At 36.3% G+C, this 25,281-nt stretch overlaps 1 protein-coding gene across 4 annotated transcripts in view; it reads right to left on the bottom strand.

The window, feature by feature from the left end:
* The window catches only part of LOC134543000 (protein spaetzle 3), a 169,946-nt gene that overhangs the window by 30,358 nt on the left and 114,307 nt on the right, over window positions 1-25,281 (bottom strand). For all 4 annotated transcript variants that reach the window (XM_063387660.1, XM_063387661.1, XM_063387659.1 and 1 more), the window contains exon 2: window positions 4,722-4,846. In XM_063387660.1, the coding sequence (XP_063243730.1) occupies window positions 4,722-4,846 (125 nt within the window). The remainder of the gene's footprint in view (window positions 1-4,721; window positions 4,847-25,281) is intronic.

Genomic DNA, 25,281 nt, shown 5'->3' with positions numbered 1-25,281 from the left:
AATTTTAATTCCCATATTAATCAACATAACCATCTATACTTTCAGAGAAAACGCTGAAAAACGTCTAATTTTCAACAGCCTGGATAACACTCATGTAAGACCCGTGATATGTCTTTTCCCTTAATTGACTTAAGTAGGGATATCTTCTGTCCTCTGTGTTTGGATTTGTATATATTTCTTTGTAACTTATGTGTTTAAAACTAGTCGCTTCAGGGCACAAACATACATTGCGAGTTTTCTTTCAAGTTTCACGAAACTTAGTTTCAATTAATTTTTGTTGAATCTGTAACCATTATAAAAACTTATTCATTATATTCATCAATAATATTAATACCTCGCTAGACACTGTATGCCTCAACTAAGTTTTTTTTTAAATTTTTTATCCATGACGTAATTTATAAACTGAAATAATTTTTTTTCACTGTTTTAAAACTGTCTCCTATAAAGGAAATATATATTTTTTTGTTCTTCTACCCATATTTTTCTTGTTCACTTAGCTATTGTTACCACAAAAAAAAAAAACCTTACAAATAAATGTTTTTGGTACACACAACTCTTACGAGTTGTAATAACTTCAAACAGGCGCATTATTTTATTTTCATATTAAGGAAGTTATAATTCATTTTTTTTCAAAAATCTTCCCCATTTATACCTCCTTGGTCCGCCCGACCGAAATTTCTCATCTCTGTGGTTTATGTATCCGCCTGGAGGTAATTTTTACAAAATTACGGTAGTTATCGTGGCACAGAATTGGCACCTACGTAATCTGGTTAAAACATATTACCAATTTTTTTTTACAAATTCATAAAGGTTTAGCTGAAACACTAAACATAATAAAATACAATAAACCTGTTTGCTTCTAATAGTCGCGACCTTCACTTATAATTTCGGAAACAAACAACAGAATATCGTGCCTAAATTTCGAAAACACGCACAGCAATTTTCACCAAAACGTAATTAGTAATGGCGCTTCACTTATATAATTCTTAAAGTTTTTAAAAATTCTAACAATGGGTTTTCTGATACATATCACTTTCGTGCGAATTTTCTTCTCGTAATAGCGTTCATTTAGAGACGTGGGAAAACTAAAGATTGTTCATCGTGGAAAATAAAACATGTCTTGCCAGATATCTCTCATCTGACGAGTTGGCGCGCATGTCTCAACTATTGTTTTGAAGAGTAAGATACTTTCAGCCTGAGCGCTCAGTTAAAGGCTGTAGTTAATTGGGGCTTTACTATTTTCATGTTTTTAATGTACCCTAAGGTCACCTAGTCTTTGTTCACAACCCTTGTTGTGTGTATACGACTGAAAAATGACTAGAGATTCGTATGAGCAATGTTCATTTCAAAAGAAGAAAAAGTGGCTACTCAGTGACGTTTTCCCAACGGTTAAAACATTTAACTGTCGTTAGGTAGGGCTCAGGTTTTGCCCGTATTCAATGATATGGCTGTCAACAAGACGTAAATAATAACACTAAAAATATTTATTCATTTAAGTGCTGATCAAACGTTATTTGCAAACACTGACATGAAGGCATTACATACAAAAATAAAAGTATGAAGAGAAAAGTTACATACCTGCAACGTTTAATGGTTATATATAGTTTTATTTATACATAATATTTTTTTAAAAAAGCAATTATGTAAATATAAAATATTAAATACTTAATTTCTAGATAAGTCACTCTTCTAAAAAAATAAAATAAAATTATGATAATTGTATTTTTTATTTCCTCTCATTTTTTGATAATTGCTAAACAGCATTGCGATATTTAAAGTAGTTTAACTATAGTTCTCGGTTTTGAACAGTTGATATGTTAACGTTAGCTACATTTCAAACTAATTAAAATGTTGTCAATGGTTGGTTAGTTAAAGTTGGCGACATTAAAAACACTTAATGGGGTTTTCCGGGTCATCAGTACACATAAATACCTTTTTTTGGAGTGTTCATATATATATATTTAATTTGATATTTCAGATATATATTAGAAAATTAAAATTTTTATAAATGTTATGTTTCACGGAATCATTTACAAAATAATCGATTTACAAAAATTCGAGTTTTGAGTAGTAGGTTTCATTGTAAAAAATGTTGTATGATGTCTCATATTTAAAGTTAGGTTGTTTTTTCATTATCATTAAGACAATATATTTTTTTAGGTTACGAAAACGTGTTTCGATTATGTATACGTTGTATTCATACTGACGCCCGATGAGTAGAGACCTGTAATATTCGCGATTTCAAATCTCAAAAGGTTAGACTCCATTATCCTCTATGCACTCGTGCAAATTACATCTGCTGATTGGTTACCGACTCGTAACACCTGTTGACTGGAATGATCGTGATTCGCTAATTCTTCTGTTAAAGATTTTTCATTGGCCCAGAGTCCTTCAGATAAACTGTGGCCCAATAACTGAAGCAAAATAATGTCAAAAGTATTTGGACTCTTTCCTATCGCGAAATGAATCCGCGAATTTTACAGGTCTCTACCGATGAGGTAGGTGGTAGGTCGGGCATTGGCTAGCAGGTCGCACGAAGACCCTAAGCTCTCCGAAGTGACGTCGACACTTGGAGCTGTTAGAGCTGTTAGAGCTGTTAGAGCTGTTGGAGCATTTGGATCATTTGGAGCTTTGGAGCAATTGGAGCATTGACCATTGGAGTAAATGCCTGTTGGAGCCAAAGACAGTTGGAGCTTAAAACTGATGGATCCAAAGACATTTGTACTTTTCTTGTCATCAGGCTGAACATTTATCAATCAGCTTACTGATGAAGTAGCTACATACGGACCTTTGAAATATAACTTGTGGTTGGACTGAATATGGCAAACCATATCCGTTTGAGGACTAAGTGAAGAAGTGTGCATTCAAGACAGTGAATACTCCCATTTACAATTACGACGATGTGAAGAAGTCAGTTAAACATAGTATCGAGAAACTCTGTCGGGAAGAAAGATGCTATGTAGGCAAAGGATCTGGCTGGTCTCTGTCTTCATAAAACCGAGTGGAGCTGAGAATTAGTCAGTTCAAGCCGACACAGGACTAAATTTTTATAAGATTGCTAACTTTCACAAGATTTCCTGTAGTAGAATATAAATTATGTAATACATTGTATTTGTAATAATAAAGTGTTGTTTTTCCCCAAATTTATAGCTAATTGATTACGAATTTCCAAGATGGTAGTCAGAACAGCTTACTGGAGGCTAGTATATGAGGAAATTAAGCTTCTTTGGGGATTTACAACCAAATTTTATTTATTTGGTTACTTTTTACATAAAATTATTACTTTTTGCATCACCCAGGTATCGAATCAAGGACAGGAATCGATCGAATCAATAAGTATATTAATTGCAGATTTTTAAAATGATTTTTGCTATTTTCTCGAAATTCTAGCTGAATAATTACACATTTCCAAGAAGGCGCCCAAATTTCAAGATAGCGGGTGCCCCAGTAATAATAAATGAATACTGCACTCTAGTGGACAAAAATTAAACTATCATGATGGTAGCACACTCTAGCAGACGAAAACAAGATGGTGACCTATAGAAGACGAAAGCAAGATGGCGGACATGACGTCATACTAGCTGGCAATATGTACTTTGGCATTAGTGGTGGGAGGTCAGTCTGCCGGCGGCTTCCATGGAATAAGGATCGGTCGCCATTTTTTTTATTTTGCTCTCACCGTGTTCGAACCGATGACTCCGATCTCCATGACGTAAGTGCGTATTGAAAATAATATTTTATTAAAATTTGATTAATGTTTTATAAATTTTATATTTTTTAAAATTTCAAGCATAAAAATTACGGATTCTTAAGATGGCAACCGTAACGAAACTTGCAATGTTCTATAATCCAAGATGGCGGCCATAACGTAAAGTGCAACAGTGACGTCATACACATCCAAAATGGCGGGCGTAACGAAAATTGCAGCAATAATGAGCGGGATGTTCGTTTTAAAGCTGGCGGAACCAAAATGACCGCCGGAGTGGTCAAGGTCATCCAAGATGGCTGACGTGACGTCAAAATCCAAGATGGCGTACCCTGGCACCGGACCATAACCTGAACCCTGTGCCAGTATGCCCTATTCTACACTACTTTCATAACCAATATATAAAACAAGTGGATATCATTAAAAACAACACTAAATGAAAAAAATTAACATGTACGAATCTAAAAAAATGAGTAAAAAATTTTGATACGACTTCAAGTCTAGAGTGCTTCCCAAGGCTGGCAAACGTCTTTGTAGTTGGAGCTGAAAACATTTTTATTGTAAATAAGAGTGAAATTATTTAAGGTGGAACACTTGAGTGTCTGGATTATGTTTGGTTGAATAAAGTTCTACAAACACGGAGGATTTTGTCGCTTTCACAAAATCATTCCACTGAGATAATTTTGCGACAGTGACAAATATATTTTATGGTGGCTGTGTGGAACTAAGTTCAATTAGACATAATTCAGGCGCTCAGTAGTTTGCATGTAATTTTAACTAGAATTTTTTTTATCAGCTCTAAATTAAAAAAGAAAGTATGTTTACCAGTCTTGAGAAGCAGTTCAGAGCAAAGTCGTATAGAAGTTTTTTTTTTTGGCTTGTTTTGTCGTGACGAAGCTGCAAGCCGACGTTTGCCGGTCGAACATTCGGGCCAGGGGGGGGGGGGGGAGAATTAAGGGTTGGGGAAGGGGGAGGGAAGACGGTGGGAGGGGAGAAGGGGGAGTCGTGCACTCACATGGGGTAGCTGTTCCCGGCCGTGGGGCAGAACAGCTGGTTGAACCTCTTGATGCACGGCGCTCCTCGTATCAGCTCGGCCCTGATCTCCAGACCCAGCGCCACGGACAGCGCGGTCCACAGGATCTGCAACCGCGCGGAGCCACCCCGTGAGACCTTTGAATATATATATATATATATATATATATATATATATATATATATATATATATATATATATATATATATATATATATATACTGTATAGAAGTCGCCAGTGGATAGGATTTACTCTACGTTTTTCAGGAGCGTATGATGAGTAGCTTGGGAACTTCACCGCTGCAGTGCGTTGCCGTAACGCCCTGTATCGTCTTAGTTGTTATTTACACGTTAGAGCGCAGCACTGTCGCCCGCTGTCATTCCCCGCACACCCCACCTATCATTCACTGCATCTCAAGTTCGTTCAACAGGAGGGGGAAGGGGTGTTTGAAGAGTTCGACAATTGTCCGCTAGGGACCACCACAAGTCGATGCCCTAGAGATGGTGGCGATTGCGGCGGTGAATTAACCAACTACCTCAAAACCGTATTAGAAATTTTAACCTGGGCTGGCGACTTCTATACAGTATATATATTCAAAGGTGAGACGGACCAACAGCGCAACACAGGGGGAAAAAATTTTGAATTTAAAACTTCTATAGGAAGGTTTGGATAGGGAGTAAATTCATGTAAGTCGTCATTGACATGGTCACTTGATGTGTTATTTTTTTTATATATTTCAAGAATGAAACTTAATTTAATATATATTAAAAAATACAAGTTTTTAATTTTATCTTTATTTTCCAAGGAAATTTTTAACGTTTTTGTGTTGTACATATTGAGAATATTGGATATTTTTTAGTAGGTAGTTAAGTTGAGGTTATGTTTTTTCTTTTGTTTGTATCATTTACGATGTGAATTTCTTCAAATGTCAGGTTATTGATTTATTGGAGATAATGTTGATTATTTGTAGATTTAAGTTAATATTTTTTTTCTTGTTTCAATGAAAAAACTTCATTTCTTCTAGTTTTAAAGTTATTATTGGTAGGGGCAAAACGTATGGGTTCGCATCACCGACATGATAGTGATATAATACCAAAATCATTTTCTTGCGTACATTTGACGTAGAAATGATTTCATATTACACATTTAAAAACAAAATTTTTAGTTTTCTCTTCTGTCGACAGTCCCCATGACTGACTTTTAGTATTTTTTATCCACTTTTACAAAAGATTCCTCTGGAAAACAGTTGCCAAGAAATATACAGTAATTCTACAATAAAGATATAGTAGCTTTGCACAACACATAGCTATTATTTGTGCTGTCTTGATATTTATGTTTCAATGTGTTCGTATGTGCAGTCCTCTTTATGTTGTCCATAATACCTGTTTAGGTTCATCGTTTGACATCTGCTGATTTAGGCTTGTTCTTTGTGGGTTTATGTTTTCATTTTTATTTCTTATTTTGTACTCTTGAATTTTTTACATGACAGACGGTGTAAAACTACAATGGTGTATGTACAAAAAATTGTAGTAATCAAGCGCTATACCACTGTGCTACCAAGCCCGTGGACATATTGAAAGGAGCATGTGTATTATAATCATTGTAATGTCAGTGTTCTTAGGTATTTTAAATTTTGAGATTACTTTTGACAATTACTATTTTAATTTACTATGTAAGTATATTTGGGGGCAGTTTTAACATCAACAATTTTCATGTGGCACACCAATCCGTTTTGGTATGTACCCTGATGTTTACGAAAGTTACTATACACGGGTTTATGTTGCTGCACGTGTGTCAGCCATCTTTGTGACACATCTCCGTTCATCGACTTCCCTTCCATTTCACGAAATTACTCCAACCAAATACCGTTTACAGAGAGATAAGATTTTTTAAAATTAAAAAATCAACGTCGTGTGTGAAACTCACCCTCAAAGTTAAGGTAAGGTCTATTACATAATTGAAATTGTTGAAAAATATTCGTTAATTTTTGAAATGAAACTTCTTTGGGCGCGATGCTAGTAAAATTTCAAGGTGGAATTTTAATGCAACGCTTTCGTAAAACATTTTTTGCGAAACATTTCTGACGCGAAAAGGACAGAGAATAGGTACTTAGCCAAAGAGATATCAAGAGAGCACTATGCTATATATGTTGTTGGGCTCGTTTTCGTTCTCCTTTTGTGTGATCAGTCGTCCCCCGCACAAAAAAAAGAAGAAAATAGAACCAAGAGATATAGATGAACGAAATAATAATGCAGAGAGTGTGCGAATGCGTTTGTTTCGGAAAATAGATATAGGTAGCCTATACAGTCAGCTGTGAGTGCCTTGAATTTTATATTTGCTACCAGCGCGCTCGCGTCCTCCCTTGTTCAACCAACAGCGTAGAGAGCGCTAGTTATACAGTCTGCATTCCCCGCATACATAGCGCTACCTGTTATGATTTTCATATTTCGTTCAGTGATCTGACACGTTTTAAAAGCATAATTTTTTTGAAGAAACAATAACATTCGCAGTTTTTCTTTTTGGTGTGAGTATTTCAACAGTGAGTAATTATTTTGTTTATTCAGGATTATTAATCTACTTTTAATTTTTAATCAAATTTATAATAGGTAAATACGAAGGTTAGGAATATTAAATACTTAAAAAAAAAAAAAAAATGAAAGACAAAAAAATTCCGAGCTGTTATTTTTAGAAAATTTCTCTCTCTCTCTCTCTATCTCTCTCTATCTCTGCCGTTTTACCCCTTACGATGAAATTACGAGTCTAGGTTTGAATTGCCAAAGAAGTTTCACTTCTATCACGTGTACTGAACTACACGCGCTCTTTTTGTCGTGTTCATTATTCATTATTATAATTTGCGACCGCGAAGTGGCGTTGAGCGGGCGGCGAACCTCGGCCCTGCTCGACGGGCGAGACAGCGGGGCCGGTCGAGCCGTCCTCGGCGGAGCGCTGGCTCCAAGGCCGCCGCGCGCAGGCCTCTGGGTGCCCCCACCTCCACCCCCTCCCTCCACACGAACGCCTCTTCGGAGCCGCCTAGCGGTGCCCCACTTCCATTTCCCTTGTTTCTCCAGTTTTAAATAAATACGTACGATGGTAGAAAAAAAAAGAAACTTAAAATATTCATTGAAATATTAATTAAAGTACCGACCAGTACATTTTCACATTCATTATTTCGCGTCTCATACAATTCCTTGGAAATTCGCTATCGCAATTTTTTTTAAACTGTTTTGTCACGGGAAAATTTTTTCATAAATGCAAAATAAGAAATACAAATGAAAACATAAACCCACAGAGGACAGGCCTAAATCAGCTTATGTGAAACATACACACCCAACAGGTATGACGGACAGCACGACGATTACATTACAGATAAACAAACACATCCAAACTTAAATATCAGACAGCACAAGGATTTCGTGGAAGCAGATTTACGGTTTTTTTTTCTGCGGGTTTATGTTTTCACTTAAATTTCTTAATTTGCATTTATGAATTTTTCCCCATGAGAAACAATGCAAAACTTGCAATGTCGTATGTATAAGTAATTGTGTTGAGTAAAAATTTCCCAATTCATTAATCATTTAAAGAACTTATCATGATTTCGTATTAGAAAAACTTTACAATAATTTATTGCCACGTATTCCACCGGAATCTGAACGTAAAAATTTATAACTCTGAACCGAAAATAACATATAAGGAAATAATGCCAACCATTCTTAAGATGAATTAGAAAAACCATCGTCGAAATTTAAGTTCCAGGTTGGCTTACAATTTTTTCTTGTAAGAGTTAATTTTTCAAAATTCCCGAGGGGAGGGCCTCCATAAACGTAAAAAGCCCCGGGACCCCGTAGAACCCAGGGCCGCCGCCGCTGGCTTCACAGCAGGCCAATCTTGTGCACACACGGCCTACTGTTGCTGTTACTGTTATTTTGTTCAATTGGGGACCAGTTTTAGGCCGTCTCACAGTGGGAGATTTGCCCGAAAACGTGGTCAAAAATACAAAAACCAATGTTATGTCATACAAACTCCATTATAGGGGTTTTCGAGGTCGCTGATTACGAATTTAATGTTAAAATCGATTAGTTAATGGCCTTTCATTTTATAGAGGCTAAAATAACAAAAAAAAAAATACATATAATTTGTAGTCTATAATATGCATATTAAATGTTTGTAATTTTTTGGAAAATTGCTCATCATGGTAAATAACATTTTGTATGTAACAGATATCTCATTCCCATTTATTGTTACAGTCAGTGGAACAAGTGATTCAATTTGCTGCTCGATATAGTATTTTTCTCTTACAATGCATTCAGTGTTTTCATGGAGAAACTGCAGTCTGATTGGCCTACAAAACCTGGGAGATGAAGGCCTCGGATTGTTCCATATAACAATTTCGTCCCGAGATTTCAGTTCAGAAGAAACAAGTTGCAATGGTACAAAAGACGTTAAGAACACATTTTCATCCGAATCAGAATCGTTGTTGAATCTTTGCTTTTACTCACTGTGTCCCGAGCTCCCATCACATTCCCATTTACAAATTAAACTTAATACACGCACATCGTCGGGATGTAAACTTTGTATCACTTCTTGGACTAGTAAAATACGTTGACAGATGTGATCTAACAGACTTTGAAACTTCACTTCTGCACTTTTCTCAGTAACTGTGATACTCGTACGCGGTGCACAACACCTCGATTTCGCTTCCCTTACTGCTTCATAACTGGGATACAATTTGCAGTTATGTTTTCGCGCTGTTGATCTAATTACACTGTATTGATACCTACTCAATTTAGCTTCAACCATTGTAGACAAAGCCTCATCTGCAGATATTGTCTTCTCGACTTGCATACTATATAACGCTTCCGATATTTCGAAGCTCTTGTTGGGGTAGTTGTGGTTATGTCTTTTACTATGTTGGCAGAACCTATATTACCAGACGAACGAAGGCTCATCTGAGTGGCATAAGACAACATCGACATGGCTACATTTGTATTTTGTACGTAGTTGCTCTGTTCTCCTTCGTTTCGTTCGTTCACTACTTGAACAAAATTCCACAGAAGGGCATCCACGTTTCTTTGCCGACTTTCCAGAACTGGGATTACTTACCGGAATACAAATGTTCTTGTTGAGCCATGCTTGATTTTTATTCAGAAAATAGTCAATGTTTCTTGAAGATTCTTTTCATTTAGTGTTTAGCTTAGAAAAAACGTGGACAAAGCAGGCCTTGCACTCGCAGGTATTGTTATAATGCAACCCCGTTTCTCGGACAACACTTTCTGTAGGTGTTCCAGACTAGTTCTTGTATCTGTAGTTAAGAAGCCCTTCAGCATAAAGAATAGCTCCCTCCTAGTATATGCCAGTTCTTCTTCTCCTGATCCTAAAATGAAAATTTTGCATGACTGCACTGCAATGGCACTTATTAAAATCATTGGGTGGGTAAAAAAGTTCATTAAAATCATTGGGTGGGTAAAAATGTTCAGATCGGGGAAAGAGGGAAATTGGTTCGCAGTAATGGAGTCCTTTCTTGGATTTTTTTCTGTATGAATATAGTAACATAGATTAAAAACAATTTGGAATATTAAAAACATAATATTCACAAATTATTAATACCATTTTGTTGAATATAATTACAATAGTGTAATAAAATGCACTGATATTTTTATGCCATTCTGTTATAGTGAAAAAAGAAGATACCAAAGAAATAGTCAACAAAATTCTACTATAATTAAGATGTCAAAAATTGTTCATTACATTGTGTTGTTTTTGGTGAATTCGTTTACAAGTTCTTTGTTCAGTGCTCATTTGCGTTCGCAACAGTATACCCTTAGGAATAATGTCTTATTCGCGGGATTCATTCTTGGTTATGGTCGATCCGGAATTTCTTAAGGGGGGAAATGTAACTGACTTGGCCCTAGAAGAGCTAGTTTTCTCGGAGTGCTTCCCATTTCACTGTTGTATTCCATTCATGCTTCGATTCTACCCCAAATCACAGTCACTGGCACTGAAGACCTAGGCTGTTAAACTTCGCTCAAATTTCTCAATTGTTGCCATTTCTTCCATCCCATCATTCCATACAGTCTCGTGAACTAATTTAGAAAGTTTCTTCATCTCATTAGATAACAATCATTGAATTGTAAAACAACACAAGACATAAACTTAATAAATTACTTATGGGTTTGTGTGTACCCACCCATCATTATATGGTTATTTTACAGCTGGAAAATCTAAAACAATTGTCCTTATTAGTGAACAACTTTGAAGGACTTTAGATTTGTTTCTTACCAGTATTAAAAAATTCCGTATCAATAAAAAATCTCACTATACCAACACTACATGTGGTTTTCATCAAAGATTTCTGAAAGGCTAGACCACCACTAGTAAAATTCTCCAGACTTTAACAGACATCGATGACGATGTCGAGAATGAACTGACAATTAGTGAAGCTTATGAAGGAATAAGAAAAAAGGCATCTGGTATTAGACGGACTATGCACATTGTCGACAATGATGGGTCGGCTTAGACCCGCCATAGCCTCAGGGAGTCGCCACCAGTGCAGCAATGAAGGAAAAAATATCGTACACAAAGGGTAGCACATATTAGCAGCTAGTTATTGTAAATTCGTATTACTAAAACAATAAACTAAACGCTCTATTTCGAAAGAAAGGTGCATCATGTGGCATACCTAACTAAAAGCCTCGATGTAATATGATAAAACTAAATTTTCATTATGTTCACAAAGTAGCTTTAGAAGATAAAACAAAAAAAACATTACAGCTTTATATATAACAACATAAGGCAGCGATATAGACGCCATATCTCCAGGAATTGAATCCATTTTACAGAACTCAAAAATATCAATTTTTACGGCCGCGACATTCACTTTAGTACAGCATGGAATTATCTTCAACATAGTTAGGTCCGCCCAACGCACTCGACCCTCACTTGTCAACTGCCGTGAAACCTCAGGATATGGGAATTTCTCATTGCCATATCCGGTTTCACATGCAGGGATGATCTAACATTACTACCACATCGCCAGTTTGGTCGGGATTTTAAGTTCGCGATTTGCATTTTGACCACGTTTTCGGCCAAATCTCCCACTGTGCGTCTTTGCAAACTACGCAAGGAACGAAACAACGCAAAATGCTACCAAAAGATAGTTGTAAGATGTCACCAACCCTACCACAACTTGAAATTGTAAAACAGTTGAAAACAAATTGATTTCCTCGGGCTTATTTAATTAATTCGTTTTATCACAAAAACGTGTGAAAATTTTCAATAATATGATTTAAAAGTTTATCTTATATGCCCCTATCACTGTGCGGAAACTTAAATGAGTGAAACCGTAAGGCATATCATTGAAAACATCGTAGCATTCCTTCTATACTTAAAACAATTTCAAATGTAGAAGGTGAATAGGCAAGAAGTCAAAAGATGGCCGAAGCTTGCGTTGGATTTTTTTTTTCGTGATTTATAAGACGAAATTTGTATATAAAAAAACGCTATTTAACTCCTTGCGCCTTGCGTCTTGCGATCTTTCACGCCTTGCGCCGTTAAAAGAAAAGGCCTAACATAACATAATCACAAATAAAATACCATTAACGGCCTCGGGTCGACAGATTCCATGCGGGGATGAACCCCGGAAGTTTTGGAAATGGGGAAACTCGGTGGATGTCTGCACTTAGTTGGCTACTCCATCACACGAGTTCGACTCCCCAAGACATTCGGTCGTTCATTTGAGGATTCAAAACCAGAGGAGGACATTCTTCTTGTGACAAGACGTAACCTTTCGTGAAGAAAGGACCTTCGGCGCGGTGCCAACGCAAGGCTTGCGTGAAATAAAACGAGTACAGTACGATGAACACTGTTAAAAATTTCCGAACTTCAATTTCCGAAGAACGCTGGTTACATATTGTCTAGGGATCTTCGTAAATAAACGGACACTGGAGTTCATATACTTTGAACATGATTCCAAATGAATATTCTTGGTGTATAAACACAACATTCGAAAACCGGTTTAAGTCCACAGCAAGAACTCTCTTATTCTGTCAACGTGTTGGTTCACCTTTGACTAACACGAAACAAGCTACTCGGAAGTTGAAATACGGCGTAGTTTCTCTGAAGATTCAGTTATTTTGAAATTACGAAGAACTCTTCTCTTATTTGAGTTGAATTCTTAATTGGAAAGTTCGTAAAGTTTGTGTGATTTCCAACAGTGAATACGAGGTGTGTGTGTGAGCATGTGAATGCAGTGGCGGCTGATGGGCTGTTGAAAGCTGTGCTACAATTCTCTCCGGACTGTACACGCTTGATCCCATGGCTGACGTAACCGCCATTCAGAATCTGTCCACGTATGGAAACTGTCTGCCTCTCCCGATTGTACGTGACTGGTGCTCAGCAAGGGTCTGACTACAAACTAGACACTATACAGATTGAGTCTGAATTCAACAAAAAAATTGTCTTCAGATTCATCACGACAAAATAGGTTGAAAACATTTATATATGACTTGTGGTCTAAACTGCTTCCCACGTCTTTGTGGTTAGGGCTGAACAACATTTTTCATTGTGAATAATTGAAAAATTATTTAAGATGGAACACTGGGCGTCTATATTGGGTGTAATTGAATGAAGTTCTACAACCACAGCAAACTTAGTGGCTGTAGCTAAGTTATTTTATTGAAATATTTAGATGAATAAGCACGCCAAAAATATAGGTGTAAAATAAAGGTGTCACCCTCAATTATTACAATGAACTAATTTTGCAAAAAAAAAAAAAAAATTCGCTGTGGTTGTTTAACTTTCTTCATTTAAATACAATTCAGACGTTCAGTGTTTTTTCTTAAATACTTTTTATATTTTTAACGTTAAAAATGTTGTTCAGCCTCAACTTTCTGAAACAGTTTTAGACCCTAAGTTTTATAGGTTTTCAACCTGTTTTGTCGTGATGAACCTGCAGTCGAAGTGTGTCGGTCGAATTCAGACTCACACTGTACAGGAGTTCAAAAGCTCTTTATCTGAAATTAGTCCCTCTGATGATACCAACTTAGGAATAATGCACCAACCAGTATGATTTAAAGGTTTGTTTTGTATCAGAGCGAAAAATAATTGTTTTCATGACCCAAAAAATTATTCTTTTACCTCTTTCAATATTTGATGGTCTTAAAACTATAAAATATTATTTTATATAAATTATTTTTGTTGTGGACGTATATGACCCCACTTAGATATGTTAAACAATTTTCCAATCACGTGGTTGTTTCAGAGACGTATCCACGGAAGAGGTCTGTGGGGGTATGGACCTCTCCCTTTTCGGATATAAAAAATCACAAGCAAATACATAAAAAGAAAATTAACTGATTAATGTTAAAGCGAGATTATTTTAGAATGTATATTGTATTCCTCATTGGGATAAAATAATGATTTCCCCATCCCCTCTCCATTTATGACCGACATGACTCATACACAGAAGTCCCAAGCAGTCTATATATATTTGACGCCGGTTTGCACTTTTTTTCTTAGAAACTAGATTCGTGTTTCATTTAATTAAAAAAAACAGTAATATTCATGTATTTACGACTTGTTTTTAACGAAATCCACAAAGAATTTATGGTGGAACAAAGAATTGAAAACAAATCAAATGAAAACGAAAGTAATAAATGTTAAGCTTTATTTTCTTCAAAAAAAAAAAAAAGTCTGTAAAGTCGGTTTACGGACGATAATTTAACGTGACAACGTCATAACAAAACATTCATGAAATGATTGCATACTTTTATGAATAAAATTGAATCATTTTTATTGAATTATCACTATTTTTGTATGGATACAAAGAAGGAGTGAAATGAAATCTACAGTTTAATTGATAAATTTACTTTTATTTGCACTCATAAATTCAAATATGTTTATTACTTTAACGAACAGATTATTTTAACTACAACTTTAATACATGTTTGCTATTTAACTTCTTCTTCCAAACTGTGTTATTCTGTTAAGGATGGGACGATGATGGGAAAAGTAGGAAACGAATCGGAGTGTTCCAAGTTTAATGTGCCTCGAAAAAAGTCAAATCGAAGGTTGTTCCAATCGAGTGGAAGAGAGATAGGTGCGGCGCAAGCGTACAAAAGGAGCGTAACGGGACAATGAGTCATCCTTTTTCGTGCGTGCAGCCGGCGTTGACGTTGTCACGTCAAAAAATATAAAGAAAACTTGCTCCCGTGAGTATGATATGATGGTGGTACTGGACAACCCTCCTGGCTACGGCACTGGTTGTTGTTTCTTCCGGAGCTCTGCACAGCGCGCGGGGGCAGACGGGGGCCTTCATCGGTCCCCGGCGCGAGGCTGCAGGAGTGGTCGGCCCCGCGTGTGTGTGAGTGTGTTGCACATGCGGCGAGGGGGCGGCAGCGAGGGGTCGTGGGAAAGTGAGAGCGAGACTCGCCGGGCCTCAGGGGGTTTGATTGGGAACCTGCTCTCGGCTCGATTCCCCCGCGCCGAGCCGCGCGCCGTGTGTCCGAGGTGTGCGGCCACTCCCTCTTTGGCTGGTGTCCCGCTACGCGTTTCTGCCTCGGCGTCTTCCAACACCGCAAATATATTTATTTATTTTTGATGAACGGAACAGAAACATCCATGCAAGATTACATATATTTGTAAATTTGTACATTTACACTACGTAACAACTGTATCACTACAAAATAGTGTTCTCATCGTTCATTCAAGTCTCCAGTTTTTGCAAACCGTTCCCTGAATAGCTTTCCAGTATCAATTACGCACATTATTAAGCGCGATATAATAAAATAAGAGTCAAACTGTTAGGTTTTAGTTTATCTTTTCATTCTTCTAAATGTACAGTTTAAAAAAAAAAATTAAAATACCGAAGTTCTCATCCGCCCTCGGTGCATTCTCAAATTATTTTCGCGCACAGACGCCGCTCGCATACCTCGGGAAAGTTTTCAAATCGCGCGAGTACTTTCGAAGCGCTGCATGCCGAGCGACCTGCTGCGGATCTTCTCGCCGCCGCGAAGCGACCGGTGACGTCACGAGCAGACCGGCTCGGCGGTCGGCAGGTCGCGCGACTTCCGGCGCCTTACGTCACCTCCTTGCACGCGACCGATTACTCGCCGAGGACGTAACACCTAGCTTACAAACTACGTAAGAAACGCAATTATGCCAAGAAACACAAGACCCAAAAAAAAAAAAATCAGCAACCACAGTTTAGAGTACAAATTTTTTTTGACGTCATAACGTCTTATAAATTGATGTACGTCGGCTGCACGCACGAAAAAGCATGACTAATTGTCACGTTCCGCCTGAGCCGAGCGTGCAAGGACCGGCCAACCACCGTGCGAGAAAATCTTCTAGAATATCAAACAGGTTAAGGCGGGCTTTTTAAAAGCAGCAATTCAAAAAAATTCGATTTGTTTGTCCAATTTCGTCATTTCAAATTAACAATTTACTGACATTGATTTTATTTCAGTTTATTTCTATAACTAATTGTTCGTGATTATATCTAAACAAATTATTTAAATTAAATTTGCAAAACCTGTAAATAAAATTTGAAAATTAAAAAGTATGCAATTTTTCATCAATGTTTTCTTATGACGTTATCACGTAAAATTATCGTCCGTAAATCGACTTTACAGACAACCACCCCTTATTTTTTAACTACGCAAAGCGCAAGAGCACAACAGAAGTAGGTATTATACAACTTCAAACTTTCTTGTGTTTTGGCTTGCGTTCTCGACGACCATACCCCGAAAACTTTTAAGAGACGGAGTTGTCGTGTGCACAGAAGACCACGATGTAGTTTTTATTATAAACATGACGTTTTCATTTATTAAACTTCTGCATAGTAAAAGAAAATAACACTTTTAAATCATATCATTGAAAATTTCATAGTTATTCTTGATAAACGAGACTGCAAAAAAAAAAAAAGCTCAGGGAAGAAATTTGCTCTCAACGGTTTTAACAATTTCAAGTTGTTGGGTTGGTGACGTCTTGCGACTGGCGTGCTTATAAACGACCGTGGATTTCCTTGCTTTTGATTGCGTCGCTGCATTCCTTGCGTAGTTTATAAACACGTTCTAAGACCACACAAGCGTTAGTCTTACTTATTCTCAGTTTGGACACATTTCCCCCTCTCTCCATTCTTATTTTGAGAAAGACATCAGGCTGCAATCACTGTGATGGTAGGTCTTGTTGGCGTAATGTTTTTTCCAAGAAACCATAGAACAGTGATGACGTAGACCGCTGTACAGTAAATAAAATTCCTCCCCCCCCCCCCCAAACAATGAAGGAAAACTAACCTCGAGTCAGACGCCCGATTCTCCGAATTTTTTTCTATTATAAAGGTTCGTTATAGGTTAGGTCTGTTACAAGGATAACATTTTCGTAAAAATCCTTCTTTATCAGTGTTGAACTGTATGAAATATTGCAATTTTTTTTACTAAGACTGTAAGTTATATTGGAGATAGCTGCGAACTTCGGATGTTTTCGGAAAGGTTCGGGCGTCCGACTCCATTTCAGAGAATCGTATTTGCCAACCAGCCGTGTGTCCGATTGGAAAGTATTTAATATTCATTTTGGATGAATTACAAAAAACGCTAAACGCCTAAACACAAATTTTAATATTTATAACTTCATAAATGACAAACTTCCAAACAAATTCTCGTCCCTTATTCAACCATCTTAGGGGGGGGGGATTTTTCAAAAATTATTTCTTAGTGCTCACCTACGTTATACAAGGAACTTCTATGCAAAAATTCATGTTTCTAAACCTAACGGTTTAAGATGTGCGTTTACTGTCAGCGTTAAAGTTTTATTAAGTAGGTATAAGTGTCAAAAAACGTGTCATGGCTGCATTAAAATAATTGTGATAATTTCAACAAATGTGTGAATTTGTGGGAATACTATTTGTTTACAATAGCGAAATGCTTTTTATTTTCATACCAGCAGATTTGACTATTCTATTGGTCGGTCGTAGGAGCCACGCGCAGAAGACAAGAGTCTATCATTAGTCTGAGTGGTTGCCAGAGTGATGTTACTCAACGCGTGTTAGTGTTTGTTGGGGTTGTTTGGACCAAGTTTTGCAATGTGGAAGCAACTACCAAAATTTTATTTCTTATAATTGTGTAGCAAAATTCTATTAAATGTTTTCTATGATTAGGTAGTACCTGAAAAAAAAATCTATATGTAAAGTGTTTCGTACATGCTTAAAGGAACACAAATGTACTGCCATTATATTATAGAACTCTTGTGTATGCAAAATGGATTCAACTCCAGATCTCATTGGTAACTGGTTACTTCTTGCATAACTAGGCATATTTGTCAAAAACTTGAAAACGCGTTCCTCCTCAAATGAAAAATAAATTTCTTCCAAAAAAGATACATGTAATAAGTTATAAAAATTATATAGTTTGTAGTGTTTTTCTAGTGCACTCGAAAAGTATAAAGTAAAAAAAAAATTAAGTTAAAAATGGATCAAAATTAAGTAAATCAAAGCAGTCGAAATCTGATTCATCACAAGGACTAACATAAGGAAATGAGGCCCCGAGAATTGCATACTGATTTTTTTAATTCACATTATTAACACTTTAGTAATAAGACAGTGTCAAAAAAATTGGAAACTACGTTAGCACAAAACCCATATTTAGACCACAATATCCTAAAAAAAAAGTGCGTAATGTTAGTATTTTCAATATCAAACAAAAGGACTCAATTTGATTAAAAAAAAAGTTTTTTTTGACAAATTTAAATATTTTTTATGCACTAGATTAGTGTCTTTTTAACATTCAGACAAACAAAAACTATAACAAAAAATTCAACCCAATCGGTAAAAAATGTAAACCATCTTGGCTGTACGATCAAAAAAACGCCCTTGAATACAACTCGGGAGTGATGCGGTCCACTACCGACTAAGCTCTCTGGACCCAGTCCCTCCAGGGGTGTGTGGGGTGTAAGGGGGGTAGTTTCCCCGGATGTCACGTGACGCAGAGAGCGCGGCAACCCCGACCTCCCTGTTCGCGCCGGGCGACCTTCGAAGGTGCAGCTCTTCCGGTTCCGCCGCGGAGACTATATCTGCCCCTCGAAGGCACGAGACGATATGTCACATAAACCTTATTTCCCACGGGAGCAGTTTGGAGAATTTTTTTAATAGTGCCTCACTTATTTACTCAACTATTTTACACCCAGATTATGTGTGAGTTTTTTTTTTAAATATCGTAGATCCAAGTGCTGTACGCCAATATAAAGAACGTCAAATGATGGCCAAATTTATGGTTAAAAGTGAATGTTCCCCAAAAGTGGACTTAGTGTCTTATGCCTCTGAGGTACAAATATATACATACAGTGACTCACTCTTAGTTTGCGTCCACTGTTGCCAGACTGATGCTACCTGTCTTGTTAGCATTAAAAATCATATTTTTATAGCATTATTAATTGTACGTATTAATATATATATATATATTTAAAATTTTCTAATTGTTGATTTTTCAAAGACAATAAAATAGCGTCTATTGACAGTATTATTGCCGTTATGAAAAAAAAATCATTGCTAAACACAGGAAAATAAAATTTTGTAGCAGTCGGTCGCTATTAAAGCCATTAAATAGTGTGCAATTTGCAAACAGTCAAGAATTTTTAATATTAAATTATATAAATGAATTTGCGAGGACAACGGTTGAAACCAAGAATGAGTTCTTTTTTTAAACTTCGTCTTGGAAGTAAAATTTAATGATGAAGTACAACATGAAAAAGTATTTCCAAAATTGCCATTCCCAATTTTCCTTTACAAATTACAATGATTTAGATATATGTAAAAAAAAAATCCATTACATAATATTTTTTGTGTCCAAAACCTTTGCCTCTGTGGCGTATATCGGGTAATAGAACTCGCCGAAATAAGGACTGCGGTAATGGCAGATATCGTGCATTGTAAAGAGAGAGTAAGTGTCCATTGAAATGCACACTGAAAGCTAAGGAGGAGACGCGCTACATATAGACAAGCACAAATCACCATACAATGCTAGTGAGCAGGTATGCGAGTGCGCAAGTATCAGAGTGCGGAAGTGTTTCAGTGAGCTATAAATGCAAACATGCCATCGAGCGCTGCTGCAGATATTTGTTTTTCAGGAAAATAATTGGGTAGTAAAATATGAAACATAAATTCGATTTCAACAAAATACGCACTGGAGATTCAGACTGTAGGTTCGCAATTGTAACAAACACGACGACGAGAAAAGACTTGCAAAAAGTCTCACAGTTCCACTCTCTAATTAATTTGTTATTACCCCACTCTGACATCCAGCGCTCCACTCCAGAGTGTTTTTCGTTTAGCTCTGATCTCTACCTACTCTACAGGCTTTAGAGAAGTTTCACTTAAAAAAACGAAGCGTGACACAGTCGTTCAAGTTTAATGAACAACGGTTATGTGAGGCGGTTTGACGGAATTTTGTGGTTTGATAAAAAAATCGAGGAATCGCATTACTCGATGCTATGACCGGCGTGTTGGTTGGCTACTAGGGTGCCATGTGTTTTTCATGAAAATATTTCCAGATCAACTAGGAGTTAAGGTTTTTGTAGCATTGTTTGTGTTTTTTTAGTTTGCTGGGTTTTTATTTCAGGCACATGTCTACTATCAGCACACCAATCACAGCCATCCAGTGCGGAAGCAAACGCGTCCTGAATGGCCCGACGAAAAAAGGGCAATGGCTTCTCTCGCAGACTACCACCGATTACAAGGCATACCTTAGGTACTGCAGTATAATGACGATCAGATTTTTTTCCCCGCGAAATATAAATGCCCATACTGACTACCAAGATTTAAGCTCCCGAGTCAGATTAGGGTGTCGAGTTATAAGTATTAATACTACTCCATTGGAAGTCAAAGAAGGTGACGTTTGGGATTTTACTGCGTGAACTAACTTCCCAATAAAATAATCATCCTACTCTTTAACATGCCGTTAAAAGTTAATCAGCCAGAACTTGTCTGTAGTATATAAACTTTTAATTGGTTAATACAATGTATTATTAAGTCATGTTGTGAGCTACCTTGACAAGGATGGGGAGGGGGGAAATAATTTGACCAAACCATTCGCTAAATAAGTGCACTGTACAGTGTAACTAGAAACTTGATTCAACGGCGATAGCTTCGAGCAACACTTAAAATTGCACGATATTAGTACATTAGCAAGTGGTGGTCACATGGGGAGTATTCTATTACAAGCATTGTTTATGCCAAGGAGTGGGACAATTTGTGTGTTCATCGTCATCCAGGACAGACTCCACAGACCTCTGAATACTCGGGCAAATGCCATCTTGTTCGTTGGGTGTTGACGTGTGAGACTACCAAGTGGGTGACATGTGATACAACGCTGGTTTTTAGTCGAAGGTTTCTCTTTGGCTCAAGAGTCCTCCCGGATAAACTGGGAGCCAATGGAACGGGAAGCACACAGGTATAGTCACTGTCACATTTGGCAGCTAACAGAGTAGTATATAACCGCTGGGCTGCCTATCCTCCTGCCACACGTGATGCTCTTCGAGTGACATTTGGTAAATGGGTGACTGTCCAAATTCTTAGGCGAGTTGCACGACACTGTCTTCACGTTGGTATTCATTTCAGAGCGCGTCGGGAAACGAATCCGCGAACTTCATCCCGGTAGCTGTGGCCAGAACTTGCGATTGGCAACACCGTCATTACGGAAACTTCCGGGGAAATTTCTCTCGCAATTATTTCCCGCAGCCTGTGTGTCACTGTAACGCGACCCTGAGCGCGAGCAGGCGGCACTGATGGGCGGACTGTCTTTCCTCGTGTCGCCCGACAAGGGAAGCCCCGGCCGAGCTTAACGAGTTTTTAGCGAGGCAATCTCTCGGTCTCTCTCTTTCTCAGCTCGCTCACACTTTATCTGTTTTTCCCCCCTTCTGTATTTTTCTCCATGTCTCTTTTCTTTCTTACTCTCTTCCTCTTATCGGTTTACAAAGGAATCTTTTGTAAAAGTACAAAAAAATAATGTTCTCTGTGTAGGACTTTAAAAGCCACTGAGTAATAAAAAAACAGATAGATTTTTCAAAGGATGTTATATGATGTTCGTTGCATGAGTCTGTCTGTAATGGTCTCTCAGTTGACGAGATGTAAACCCCAAATAAGAACTTCTGTAAATTACGAATTTGCGGCTTAAGTATGCCGACATACATAGAGCACTTACACTGTAAATATTATTATTTTTACAAGGAAAAATCCTTGGAAACCCTGTTGCCAACGATTTCACTTGTAAAACTTACAAGGCAGAGCTTTGCAAAAATTGCATATAGCACAAAGCCTTGCCGTGCAATCTTACAAGTTGGTAACAGGTTTTCAAGGACTACCCTTGAAAAGTAAAAAAAATATTTTTTTAGATTGTCCGGGTTGAGAAGTTCTGGGTTCTAGTCCCGGGTAAGGCATGGGTGTTAATATGTAACTGTGTAAATTGGTCATTAATTTTTTGAAGCGAATGAAACTGTAAAGCTATAAAACTATAAAAAATAACAATTAAATCAAAGGAGTAATGATTGGCTGTTTCATGATTTAAATCACCACCAGCTAAAAAATTTTATAAATAGATATAAATATAAATATAAATGAAAAGCAGCGGGATGGCGTAGTGGTAGGACACTCCACTCGCATTTAGGAGGGCCCGGGTTCGAATTCATGTCTGGCCAAGATTTAATATTTCCATTGAATTCCCAAATCACTCCACTGGTAGCTAACAACAGGCCACGGCTGATTTCTAGAGGAAGGTATTTCTCGCAGCGAAAAAAAAAAACAACATAAATCTGTACCCCTCTTAGGCAGCAACATGGCATGCCCGCGCCAGAGAATGTCATTGCCTTATTTGGCACAGACTAACTGATGACGTGTTTGCTTCCGCACAAAAAATAAAATTGCTGTGGTTCTTCTGTCGACTGCGGGCATGAGCTCCTGAAGGAAACTCAACCAGTCACGGGGAAAAAAAAATGGGTGCGTGTACTTATGTACGCGCGTGATAAGTTATACTTCTTTGGCATCATTAAAATAGTTTTTAATTGCATGCAAATAATTAATTACAATAAAATAATAAAATGGCTAGAAAAAGATAGTCAACACAGTCAATAAAGTTTAGTTTAAAATTTGAAAAATAAAATAAATAAAATTTAGAGAATAATAAATATTTATGACATAATTTGTACTAAATATTATAAGATTCTTAATTTTAAATATTTGTTATTGATTATTTAATTTTTTAAAAGAAAATAAATAAATTTAATAATAAATTCAAAATTTAATTTAAGTTTATTCATTTTTTAAATATTTATTTTATTAATTTAATATTCACTTTTCATTTTTATAAAAAAAATCATTTAATTTGTTAATTTATTTTTATAAATATTTATTATTTATTCAATTTAATAATAAATATTAAAAATTAATATTTTAATTTAATGTTCGATTTTAAATTTATATTTTTTTACTAAATGTTTCATTAATTTTTTTTATTATTTTGTAAACATTAAATAACCAATAATAAATATTTAACATTAAAAATTTAATAATATTTAGTATTATATTAAATAATAATATTTTAATTTAATAAATAAATCATACATACGGATAGTTAACCTCAATTATATTGGAGCACTTGAAAAAGTATAAAGGCACAGACACACACAGATAAATCTTTGCGCAAAAATAAAATACATGCTCCCACTTAATTTATCTTACCCAGTTTCCATGAGTATGTTGAAAGAGTTCATCCTTCCCTAATTATCTCGTTATTTGATTACCTTGGAAAACTAGTTTCCATGAAACGGTATGTAGTACTACGAGAAATATATTGTAACTTTGTACAACACATGGCTGTGGTTATTTTTGAATATATGAAATACGTTTTTCTAGATAACACGTAGCGTTACGAAAATTGGCGCATAATTTAATACTTTAATTGATGTTTATTTAAGGTGAAATTTATTTTTAAACCACGGAAAAAGATATTAAATAATTTGACTTTATTTTGTTTTATTATGCTTATGATATGCTTATTATGTTAGTACTAGAAAGCTATTCAGGGAACGGTTTACAAATAACTTTAACTATTGGAGGTACTGGGAAAACGTACAGCATAAAATGCCCTGGTAAGAATCCGAACCCAGTATTACTGCGAACACTATTTGGTATTGATAAGAGTTGTTTTCATATAAAAATGTACAAATTTTCCAGTATCTTTAATTTTACGTGAATACATCTGTTCCATTTATATATTAAAAAAACGTTACAGTGAATCAGGTCAGTACTAGGGAATGTATTTTTCGCGAAAAGGTTTTTGGGGTCTAGCTGAGAGCTAAAACACTGTAGCATCGTTTGTGTTTTGTGATTCGTTGAATTCCTTTCATGTTCATGTTTAATGTTTGGCGCACAAATCACAGCCCTTCAGCGTGGAAGCAAGCGCGTCCTGGAATGGCTTGGCCAAATAAGGCCGTGGCTTTTCTTGTGGACGATCGCGAATCACGAGGAAGAATACAAGAGGCGCGGCAGTACCTTATCGAAGTCTTAGTTTGCATTCAGATTTTTTTTTTTCCCGCAAATAATACATGACCCTAGACCTTAAGATTATTTGTAAATTTATAAAGATAGCTGCTCTCTCTTGAAAATTTGTGCTTAGATTTGGTCATCAGATGTTCACAAATGTCGAGAATGAGTAACGCAAGTGTTAATTTTTAACTTAAATTGCGTGACCTACAGCTCGAAAAAAAAAAAAAAAAATCCAGTGAGATATCTTGTGGCAATTATTTTTTTTTTCAAACACGAAATGAAAGAGAGCTATTGGGGGAAAAAAAATTACACTAAATATTCCTTAAATCGGTTTGCTTATTCAGTGGTGAGGCGGGATGATAAGTGCGACACTCACTGGTGCTTCGAGCGCGGTGACTCTGTAGACTTAGTGTAAAGAGCAACTGTTACATTAGATGGCGGAGAAATTAAGATAAATGTGTAACCTACAGGTCCCTAGAGTTCTTTCAAAAAGCTGTACCAGATATTAAATGCAAAAAAAAAAAATATTCTGAAGACGCGTGTTTCAGCCATTTTCACTCTTCTAATAATGCAGTCTAAAATACGGTTTATAAATAGTCTAAAATACGGTTTATAAATAGTCTAAAATACGGTTTATAAATAGTCTAAAATACGGTTTATAAATAGTCTAAAATACGGTTTATAAATAGTCTAAAATACGGTTTAAAAATACGGTTTAAAATTAGTCTAAAATACGGTTTAAAAATTCAGTCTAAAATACGGTTTAAAAATTCAGTCTAAAATACGGTTTAGAAATTCAGTCTAAAATACGGTTTAAAAATTCAGTCAAAAATACGGTTTAAAAATTCAGTCTAAAATACGGTTTAAAAATACAGTCTAAAATACGGTTTAAAAATTCAGTCTAAAATACGGATTAAAAATTCAGTCTAAAATACGGTTTAAAATTTCAGTCTAAAATACGGTTTAAAAATTCAGTCTTAAATACAGTTTAAAAATACAGTCTAAAAAAACTGCCCT

The sequence above is a fragment of the Bacillus rossius genome (genome assembly GCF_032445375.1).
Source record: "Bacillus rossius redtenbacheri isolate Brsri chromosome 9 unlocalized genomic scaffold, Brsri_v3 Brsri_v3_scf9_2, whole genome shotgun sequence".
Taxonomy (NCBI): domain Eukaryota; kingdom Metazoa; phylum Arthropoda; class Insecta; order Phasmatodea; family Bacillidae; genus Bacillus; species Bacillus rossius.
The sequence above is the reverse complement of the archived record's forward strand: the minus strand, read 5'-3'. Positions and strand labels throughout refer to the sequence as shown.